Source organism: Siphateles boraxobius, unplaced genomic scaffold, assembly GCF_051911475.1.
Source record: "Siphateles boraxobius isolate OS27281-9 unplaced genomic scaffold, OSU_SipBor_1 13, whole genome shotgun sequence".
NCBI classification, from domain to species: domain Eukaryota; kingdom Metazoa; phylum Chordata; class Actinopteri; order Cypriniformes; family Leuciscidae; genus Siphateles; species Siphateles boraxobius.
This window is the reverse complement of record NW_027508733.1, coordinates 19091290-19102443: the sequence shown is the minus strand read 5'-3', so window position 1 is coordinate 19102443 and position 11154 is coordinate 19091290. Positions and strand designations below refer to the sequence as shown.

Sequence of the window (11154 nt, the reverse complement as noted above, 5' to 3'; positions counted from 1 at the left end):
ATAAATTTCCAATTGTGATTATGGAATAGTTTTGTTATATATGAAATACATATTTACATAATTTAGAGATTGCATTTAAATTGCAATTTTTGACAATGATGTTCTATTATATATTCACATTTACTATCAAGATTCAGTAATCTTCATTTCACAATTTTAAATTTCTGTTGCTGTTGGAACCTTGAAGAGAGCCTTGGGCTGGAATTTTTAGTCTGAAAACAGCTTATATAATTTGCATAAAGGTGGATGAGGTGTCATGTGACTACAGTCACGTTCTCAACTTTTCCACTCATGAACAGAAAGGACAAAAACAATGAGTCATTTCACATTTTTTAATACGTGAGGACCACGTAAATTGTCATGATACCAAAATACATAGATTCAGAATGCGACATGGGAAGCAATATATACACACACTCAAATATTACATTATGTACAGGTCTTTATAAAACAAAGACATTAAAACAGTGGCCTAGACCTCGTACAGTCAAGTTTGGTGTGGTCGACCCGATGACAATGTAATATTGACCTTCATGACACGTTTGCATATGTTGTAATACCCCTTGCTCACATGGCTTTTTTGAATAGTCTGAATAGAGAGTTCAACACTTCAAGAACTGTAATCCCAAGAAGTAGCACCAGCATTCAAATAGTTCCTTCACTAGAAAGGCATGCCCGGACATCTTACAGGCCAAACTGAGCTTGTACTTTGGTAGCACCACTCATGCTTGCTGGGAAGTCCCACACTACCATGTTGAGCCCAGGCCTGACCACGTGTCACCACTGCACGCAGGGCAACCCGGATAAGAAGTATAGTACAATACAGTTAGAAAGCGACTATCGCTGTACTCCAAGGGTTTAGGTTCTTCAGCATTTGGTCGCAGCAGATTTGACCACTTTCTTCGGACTCAGCCTCAGGTTTAGCGCTGTCCTTGCTGAGAAGTCCTGAGAAACTGGAACCAAATATCGTTATGAGGTTGGACACGTTACTTGTGTCCATTTCCTCGCCTTCCTCGTCCTCTTTAGCGTTTGAGGAAGCGACTTTGGTCCTTTTTAGAGGCGAATCGTCTCTTTCCGACTCCTCCGCGCTTCTTTTCCTGTTTGAACAAACGTGCGTTTTGGGTGGTTGGTGTGATTCCCCGTTCTCTACAGGCGTTGACTGACGTTCTGTTACTGTAGTGTCTGAGGGACTCTCCTCGGGTTCGTTAATGGTTTCCGGTGGTGTTTCAGATGAAACGTTACCAACAGAGTCCGACGAAGAGTTTTGGTTTTGCTCTTCTTGTAAAGTGGAAGTAACGTTACTATCCGCCTGGTTTGATTTCACCTCGTCGTCGTTTTCTCGATATTCCCGCTCTTTCTCGCTCGCATCGGGTTGCTTATTTGGTTGAGGTTCCTCTGGGCTTTCACATTCCGTTGTAGAGGGAGGGAATTTCTCCCGCTCTGAATCCATAATGTCCCATTCGTTCCCTTCGCGTTCGCTTTGAGCGTTCAGGCACGCGCCGCTGTAGTAGTCACTCAGATAGACCTGGCGCGCGCTGCGAAGGACCAGCGATACCAGGAGGTTTTTGTGCAATTTAATGCCGCCACGTTGAATGCGTGAGTTGTAGATTTTCCCTAAGGAAATACTCATAATCCGGTGGGCTTCCACTTTGTATTCCATGGCTGGAGTCGAAACGCCGAAGTTCACACACGGTACAAAGTTCGCCAAGCGTTTCACGTTTGATTTCCTCTCTGGATTCTCCTACAAACGTTAGTGTGAATTGGCCAGCGACGCAGAAACACGTTAATTAGATAAAGTGCAATAACTTCCCCCTCCCGTAAATCAGATTGTCCCTTGTTTTGTTGACAAAAGCCTCATTCTCATTTACAAAATGCAATATCGGTTTTATTGGCCGAGTGTAGGATAGTTCAATACCTCACACATTCTCTTCTGCACCCAACAATGATCTAGGGAGGAATGAGACAGTTTCTATTTTTAACTCGGTTTTATACTTAAGCGTCAGCGACTACACTAACCAATCACATCTCGAGTTGAGTTCTGCCACCGTTGTGAATCACACCCCGCCAAATAGGTGGTGACCAATGGGAGACCGCTTTGGCGATGAGTCATATTTAAATACTAACGTGGGAGAACTGTTTAAAGGGAAAGAAATGTTTTCAAGCTAAAACAGACAGATATTTGTATAATTCGTTGTGTGTTTTCAGCTGTTTTGACATATAGTTAAGCGCGTCTATATTTAAAACACAATGCCGTTATTGTAAGCAAATCGAATCAAATAACAAGCCAAAATCGACATGTAATCGAAAGTAAAACATGTTTTTACATGTCACTTTTTCGCGGTAGGATCATTATCTCATACATGTAGTTTCTAAATAAGTATTTTTAGATCTATACATGCATGTATTGTTAGTATTAAGTTTCCACATAGCATCAGTTCTTGTTTTATAAGAAGAAAAAAAGGTACTTCCCCTTTAATTTTTTCAACTGACTTCCTCGACTGATGTAATGGTTTGTCTGCTACAGTCGTGTCACATGACTCTATTGTGCAAATCCATTGCGGTGTCTGAGCAAATGTGAATGGAGCTGTTAGTGGGGGGAAGGGCAATGTTTTGTTTGAAGAAACAGTTAGCTGCTATTCATGAACTACTATGAACAGTGCGGCAGATTTGATCCTGATGATAATGCTTCTTAATGGCCATACTTTCAATAGGCTATATATATTTATGTACATTTTAATTATAGGCCTAATCCTTGTGCGTTGGTTTGTGAGTTTCCCTGCATTAACATGTGGGTATAAACAAACCTGACAGGAAGAGCGGGCTATGACGTAAGACACTCTCAGAGGTCGTTTATCTAAATATAAACGATCACAGTCATGGCTCCCGCACAATATCTTTGTGAAATCCTTGGTTAGATTAATTCAGATTAAGAATGCATCTTTATAGATAAGATATATATAAAAAAGCTTATATATTGTCAACTATAAATCAGCATTCAGCTGTGTTAAGCTGTTAATGGATTGCAGTTAAAGGTATAGTTCACCCCCAAAAAATGAAAATGTTGTCATGATTTACTCACCCTCAAGTTACTCCAAATCTGTATGAGTTTCTTTCTTCTTTTGAACACAAAATAATATATTTTCAAGAATGTTGGTAACCAAACAGTTGACGGCACCCATTGACTTCCATGGCATTTTTTTTCCTTCTATAGAAGTCAATGGCTACCGTATAATGTTTGGTTACCAACATTTTTTTTGTGTGTTCAACAGAAGAAATAAATCATACAGGTTGAGAAAAACATGAGGGTGAGTAAATGATGACACAACATATTGTCTTATAATTTCTTTATTCTTCATAAGGAAGAATGTTGATGGGAAACTGGCAACTGATACTATAAATAAAACCAGAGTTGATTAATAATTTATGCAGCTTTACTTACTAAAGGCAAGCTGAAGTGTTTCCAGCTGGTTTGCTGGTTTTGCATCATACACAATGCCCTCTTACCAGTGGACAGCACTAGCACTGGTGTAGATAGTCAACTAATGAGAATGCAGCGTTCTGATGAATAATGTATGAAGCATGGTGCTTTAGTAGGCAGACGAGGTACACAGCTACATTGATTAAGAGAAAACAGTGGCAAACTCATAGTTACTATTACTGTGGTTTCAGATTATCTTAATGTATTTTAATTTTTTATATTTTCTGAGAACAGACCTGAGGTGTTTAATTAATGTAGTGTATCAAAACCTAGAGTTCAAGTAAATAAAAGTACATCAGTGGAACCACAGTACAGTATGGTATCAGATGGTATACCTTGTTACTTTCATGGTACCATGTAATACAATAAATAGAGCAATTGTTGGACATGTACCATGGTCCTATCATGGTATTTAATAAAAAAAAAAAATAAGAGTAAGAATGATTACAACTAAATACCATAGCACATCCATTTCATTACCACTGTATATTTCAACCACCCATCAGGAATCATCACAATACCATCTACCAACAAGAAAAATATTATTGTGATCACTGTAATTATTATTATGTATAATGACATAATTTGTATAATAGTTTAATAGTAGTAAAGTGGTAGCAATATTAAAATTACAATATACTATTGTAATATTTAATGTAAAAAACACAGCAACACCATCCGGCATATAGAGGTGTTGAAATATTTAACTACAACGTGCATTCTGGGGCAATATTGCTTTGTTCTTTTACGGCAACAACAAACCAAAACAGCCCACGCAGGGGGAAAAAATCACGCTGGTGTTTATTTACCGGGGGGCTCGTGTGCGCGCGCCCGTGTCTAGACGATCAAGGACCCGGATGTGATTCTGCCGAGCAATGGCGGCTGAGCGGATCCGGGCTCCGTCCCGCATGTAAACAATACATTAAGCGCTCCCCTTTGTTAAAGAAAACCAGCCTCGGTCAGGAGCATGAGATTTTCGCCCAAGAATCGACTCATCTGAGCACCAAAATGTCGATGGAAGATCCGTTTTTCGTGGTGAAAGGGTGAGTTTATGGGTTAGATCGCTTACTGTGGGACAAGAATATCATATATCAATTTCGGAGAAATCTGATTATTAACTCGAAGTGTTTTTTATGGTTAAACTTTTCTTCTCACAAATTTTATCATCGCGCATAAATAACGTTACTTTAGCAGGTTGTAATACCGCTTAAAACAGCTGTTTCAGTAAGATCGTTGTCTTGTTGCCATGGCAACCGTAAATATCGATTCACCTCCACTATTATATCATGCCGTTAAATCGATATCTCAATTGTTTTCCTATTAAGTGGTATTGGTGTATTTTAGCAAACATCTGCTCTTTGCTATATAACACTTACTAAAATGTACCATGTTACTACCACGTTTTTTTTAAATGCATCATGGTTTAATTTGAAGTACCTTGGATATGTCAGAGTATCATGCTATTTCCATGTGATACTGCCCAAAATTTGAAATGATCATGGTACGATACCCTCAAATTACTTTATAATACTATATTTATGTTTACGTGTCAAACAGGATATTAGCATTCCCAATGTTCAAATAATTATGAGTTCCTCACTTAAAAAAAATAAATATATTTTTAATTTTTTTTAGGGTTACACAATCCTAGGTTGACCAACGGTGCTGTACATAATGTAAACAAAATAAACAAGATATAAAAAATATAATCTAACAATAATATATAACAATATAATAAAACAATTTGAATTAAACTTTTAACCCTCCATAATTTGCAATGAAGTGTTTTGATTGATTGCTTTTCCTTAGAGAGGTGCAGAAGGCTGTGAACACGGCTCAAGGGCTTCATCAGAGATGGATGGAGCTGCTACAGGACCCGGGTGGAGCCAGCAAGGAGGAGGTGGACTGGACCACCAATGAGCTGCGGAACAGTTTGAGGTCCATTGAATGGGACTTGGAGGACTTGGATGAGACCATCAATATCCTTTTGTTTCTGGTAGCCTATGTGGACTTGATGTTCTTCTGGCATTTATATGTTGGTTGTAGCCTTAACCTTGTGTTCAAGTATTGTGGAGGCGAATCCAAAGAAGTTCAATCTTGATGCGGTGGAGCTGGCCAAGAGGAAAGCCTTCATCACTAACACAAGGCAAACAGTCAGAGTGAGTAGATTTGAGAGACTTAAGTCCTGTTCACACCAAGAATTAACTATAATAGCGCCCACAGTAACGTTCTGTTTATTATAGGCATGCGCTGAAGTTTTGTCGTCTGTCGCTTTAGATGCTTGAGCTCTTTAAAGTCAGTTGGATTCTTATCAGCTGGAAAAAAAAAACATTGTGAAAGGGAGTACACCGTGATATTGTTCCTCTGTGCCATTAGTTGAGGTGTCGACTGCTATATTTAGAACTACTTTTAAAACCATATCTTCATCGTTATAGTGTGTGACAGGCCTTTATACACATCTGCACCCGTGGTAGATGAATATCTCTAATGGATTTTCATTTTACAGGAGATGAAAGAGCACATGACTAGTCCAACGGCCGTTACAGTGTCCGAGAGGAAAACTCGACAGGTTTGTACTTAAGCTATGGAAGTAAGTGTCAGGTTATGATTTTACAGGTTGTATTTCAGCTCATGACAATTGATGTTCTTATGTTAGACTTTAATGGGCGATGGTGGTTCTCGTGGCCCAATCTGGCAACCCAGTGCTGATAAATACACTAGACTGGACAAGGAGCTGCAGACGGCAAACTCACAATTCATTGATGAACAACAGACCCAGCAATATGTATGTCAATATATACATCATACCACAATTAACAGGTGATTATCATATGACTAGAATATTCTACAGTATTTCAGCACTTATCGTGGCAATGTGTTTTTGTGTGTGTGTGTGTATGTGTGTGTACATGGCAGCTAATGGCAGAACAGCAGGATGAGCATCTAGAGTTAGTTTCGGGAACTATTGGCGTCTTGAAGAACATGTCTCAAAGGATCGGCCAAGAGCTGGATGAGCAAGCTGTGTAAGTCACTTCAAAATTGGTAAAGTCGGGTAGGAAATCTTTGTGTGTGTGTGTGTGTGTAATGATATATATAACACACGCATACACAACAGTTCTGGTTCTCGAATCTGATTGGCTGAGAGCCTTTTCAAGCAATGCAATATTCTACTAATATCACATGGAAACTCTATATATATATATATATATATATATATAATTTATTCTATTATATTTAATTTTTGAATATATTTTGATTATATTTATTTTTGATATATATTTTGTACATTTATATCTAAAATTTATATGAATATAATCATATTTATATCAATTTTATACTACATACACACAATGATAAATATATATATATATATTTTATTTTTTATAATTAGTGTGTATATAGATATGTGTATATATATATATATAGATATAGATATAGATACACACACCTGAATATACATACATATCATATGCATGTGTTTGTATATTATAGTTTTTTTTAATTGAATAAATTATATATATAATTTTTAATGTATTTTGAATATTTCAGAATTTTTTAACGCCATGTTTTTATATAAAATTGTATACATTTTATATTAAAAATATATTTTTTAATAATTAATGTGTATGTGTATATATATATATATATCAATTAAATATAATAATTAAACATTTTATAAATAATATATATGTATACTATTACATTTAATTTTTTAACATGTATTTATAAAATTTATATTAATGTAATAATATTTATTTGAAATGTATCTAAACTTATATTAAATATATTTTAAATCATATTTATGAATAATTCGTAATTACAAATTCAGAACACAAAGTTGTACATGACAAACTGACCTGCTCCTTGCCCAAATCCAGACAGTTTGTGTAGTGTGTGTGGGTGAGTTAGCAGACCTTTAAACTTCCTGAATCGATTCTGACTATATGTCTGGTCTATTTTCAGAATGCTGGATGACTTTTCTCATGAGGTGGACAGCACTCAATCCAGGCTGGATAATGTCATGAAGAAACTGGCTAAAGTTTCTCACATGACCAGTGGTGAGTAAAACTGCAGCAGAAGAGCAGAAATGCTTCAGTTCCTGTCTCACACGGTTACAAATGAGGTTCAAGTCATTCTCAGAATACTGAAACTGAAATTACTGTTTTTATGTTGTCCAAAAGCAAAACTTCATCATGATTCATAAAGATAGCACTCTGTTGTAAAAGAAATCCATCATGTGTTTGAACTTCCTGTTGCACCTAAATGTGATTGGCTGCAGTGCCCTTTGCAAAGCATGAACAGGAAGTCAGACTTCCGGAGCTTTTCAAAGGAAGCATTAAATCTGAACATCTCCTGAACGTTGTGGGAACGTTTAAAAAACGTTCAGTTCTTCTTTCACCATAAAACCTCTAGCTCTTGATAACCTAAATATGAGTGTTTTAACTCATTGTATTCTTGCTCGACCCCGCAGATCGAAGACAGTGGTGTGCTATCGGCGTTCTGCTGGCCATCCTGTTTGTGGTGATCATCCTCTTCATGGTTCTCTGAACAGCACTCCACTACAGCTCTCCCATCTGTGTACCCTCACATCAACTGAGGTGTTCGGAAGGGAGAGAACGAACGACAAAACCCTTTCGTCTCTATCTCTATTCCATCATACGGTAGAACGCTGCTCCTTTTTTGCTTGTAGCAGCCCAGACTGAAAACAAACACTAAGCACAGGCTGTTTTTTGTGTTGTTGTTTTTTTGCAAACACATTCCGGTTTAGGCGATAAAAAGGTCTGAATCATTTCGTACGAGATGTCGTAATCCAGGGTAAATCATTTCTTTCAGATGGACCATAACTTTGAACACTTTAGCAGCTAAAAGAATTCATAACAAATCTTTTTTTCTAGTGCTGCTACTAGAAAATATTGCCTACATTATTTCCCATGCACTGCTTTAACGGTCAGTTTAGACCACTGTAAATGTTCAGCACTAACTACAAAGTTACTAAAAACAAACCAGATACTGTTTAACCAGGTATGTTACTGATCTTACTAATGCGAGTTAGTTATTTACTGTCTACGTGTTTATTTCTGTGTGCGTAGTTTACTTTATTTTTTTTACATGAATCACTTACTAGTGAGATTTATTCAAATGCACTGCGCTTTGCCTCTTGAAAATGGATGGAATCGTGTTTTTAATGGAAACGTTGATGTTAAGCGCTCCGGATAACTGCTTAAAGTCTCCGAGTAGGTTAGCAATTGAAATATTAACCTGATTTACAAAATTCTTCAGTGAGCATTAAATGTGTGAATTGCGTGAAAATTGGTTATTAATCTGTAGAAAGTCCGTAAAAGAATTACTTCAGATTGAAGTTTTGGACCAAATGTTGTTTTAGTATAAAAAGCAAAATTCACCCAAAATTGAAAATTCTATCATTCACTTACCATTTGTTGTACAAATGATATTTTTTTTCTTCTGCTGAACACAAAAGAAGATATTTTGAAGAATGTCGGTAACCAGACAGCTGACGGTAGCAATTGACTACAATTGTATTTTTTTTTTGTTTCTACTGTGGAAGTCAATGGCGTCAACTGTTTGGTTACCGACATTCTTCAAAATATCTTCTTTTGTGTTCAGCAGAAGAAAGAAACTCAAACAGGTTTGGAACAACTTGAGGATGAGTAAATGATGATAGAATTTTCATTCTTTGGTGAAATTTCCCTTTAAGTATTAACTACCTTTAACTATGAGGTATAGGTCACTATCTGTCCGGTGCCTTAGCACAGCCGAGGGTGAAGTTACATTTCATTTTAGGATGCCGGGTACCCGTGGCAACTTTAGGTTTCACAATATTCATCATTCATATTTTCGCAAATTGTCATTTTTGGTGTATTTCTACTGCTAACTCAAATGGAAATGTATGAAGCAACAGTCATTTATGTGAAAATCATTGTATTTTTTGATAGCACAACACTACATATTCTGTGTAAAGCTTTTATCCTACTGAGTATTTGTATAGTTTTTGTTTTTGTTTGTTTGATCTCGGGTGAATCACACATATTAATGAAATTCAATTTTGCATAAGAAAATTAATACTTTGTTGCATTATTATATGACATTATTGTCATGCTAATTGCGCACGTTTGTCATTACTGTAATGCGTAAAAAACAACAACATTATTTTAATTTAATATAGTAATAAAACTAATCTTGTCTGGACAAGACTTAAATTAACTACATCAAATATTGTCTTGATGTATGTTTTCTTATTTAATATATTTTTTGACATTATGGTAATGAGTATTGTTATTTGGCCATGAAAAGCTTAATTTTAATGAAAATAATGTCATTATGTGAGTTAATTTTCTTAAAAGTCAAAATATAATGTCTATTATGTTTTTTAATGTGAAATATAACCTGGATGTGTTTTTGAAAGACTGATTTACTCTGTCTGGTTTACCTTTTCTGTTCTTTGAACAATCACGCCACTTTTGTTTTTCAAAAGCTAGAGGAGATATACAAAAATGTACAGTGTTTTTATCTCTTCAACATCTCCGTTGGCCCATATAATAGTGTTACAGCTGATTCCGACTGCCCTCGGTCACATGATGCAGTACGTCAGCTCTGATTGGTTCGAAGTATGAATTAATTGATTATGCAATTTTACGATACAAAAAAAAAATTCAATTGCACAGTCACTGTATTTGAGTCGCAGTGACAGAGTGGAGAGATCAAGGTAGTGAACGGGCTCGTAAACGCTGTTCTTCCTGATTGTGTGAATTTCGTTTGTTTGCGGTGTTTGTTTGCTCCAGAAGAGAATGCAAGTATTTTTTTACCCCTCATTGTTTCTCCACAACCCTCAGAAAAATGTCAAACCACCCCTCAGTTTGTCACTGTGTGAAAGTCTGAGCTCCATTAAAATAATCATCGCAAAATTGTGTATTGGATTGAATTCCTGTTGTTGAATGGATACAAAAGTAATTTTAAAAACAAATAAAAAATCAACAAAAAAAGATTTCTATCTATATACTGTGTGTGTATATGTATATATATATTTTAAGTGGTAATTATATCATAATTAAGTAATATATTATATTTAATATTTTAAATATATATGCACATGTAGGCCTACATATATAATTGAATTTGTATTCGTTTATATTTTATTTTAATAAATATATATATATATATATTTTATTGATTGATTTGTACGAAATATAAAGTATAGTATAAAAAGTTTATTAGTTTGTTTTTGTTTTGAATAATCTAATGGAAGAGAGACGTGTATAGAGCTCAACATGTATCGATCTTGAAACATTCCTCTGAATGAAGTTGTTATTTTCTACTGGTTGCGGTTGTAATGTGAAGAAGATGACGTGCTCAGATCAGCATCTATGAGAATATCAGTTTTGATTATTGTGTTGATGGTGACCGTCGTGTGAGCGGTGCTCTATTGATCCACTAATCCAGCAGGCAGGATGGACCGTTCCATAGAGGCCAGAGAGGGGCCATTCACCCTGATCTCATGACAGGTGGCGTCTTTCTCCTCTGCCTCCCCTTCTCCCTCTTTTGTCTGGCCCAGTAATGATTAGAGATCAACACCTGAGTCCCACAGTATTGAGCCTCTTAAGAGCCAAACCTGCATGACTGTAACTGATAGGGGTTTTATTCAACGCTCCCTTACAATG

At 36.1% G+C, this 11154-nt stretch overlaps 2 protein-coding genes across 2 annotated transcripts; one reads left to right on the top strand and one right to left on the bottom strand.

The window, feature by feature from the left end:
* Positions 1-318: 318 nt before the first annotated feature.
* On the bottom strand, positions 319-1975 carry ier5 (immediate early response 5). Its single transcript, XM_077226317.1, has one exon. It carries the CDS (start codon positions 1658-1660, stop codon positions 827-829), a length of 834 nt encoding a protein of 277 aa, XP_077082432.1. The 5' UTR covers positions 1661-1975; the 3' UTR covers positions 319-826.
* Positions 1976-4355: 2380 nt separating this feature from the next.
* On the top strand, positions 4356-10401 carry stx6 (syntaxin 6). Its single transcript, XM_077226316.1, has 8 exons — positions 4356-4521; positions 5288-5467; positions 5544-5637; positions 5985-6047; positions 6135-6263; positions 6395-6501; positions 7442-7536; positions 7950-10401. The coding sequence occupies exons 1-8, from the start codon at positions 4487-4489 to the stop codon at positions 8024-8026; spliced, it is 780 nt and encodes a 259-aa protein (XP_077082431.1). The 5' UTR covers positions 4356-4486; the 3' UTR covers positions 8027-10401.
* The last annotated feature ends 753 nt before the right edge of the window (positions 10402-11154 follow it).

Bases quoted from the DNA above. Each gene is read 5' to 3' on its own strand.
- ier5 (XM_077226317.1), bottom strand. From the start codon at position 1,660: ATGGAATACAAAGTGGAAGCCCACCGGATTATGAGTATTTCCTTAGGG.
- stx6 (XM_077226316.1), top strand. From the start codon at position 4,487: ATGTCGATGGAAGATCCGTTTTTCGTGGTGAAAGG. The intron at 4,522-5,287 runs GTGAGTTTATGG...GCTTTTCCTTAG, and splicing joins CCGTTTTTCGTGGTGAAAGG to AGAGGTGCAGAAGGCTGTGA. The intron at 6,264-6,394 runs GTATGTCAATAT...TGTACATGGCAG, and splicing joins AACAACAGACCCAGCAATAT to CTAATGGCAGAACAGCAGGA.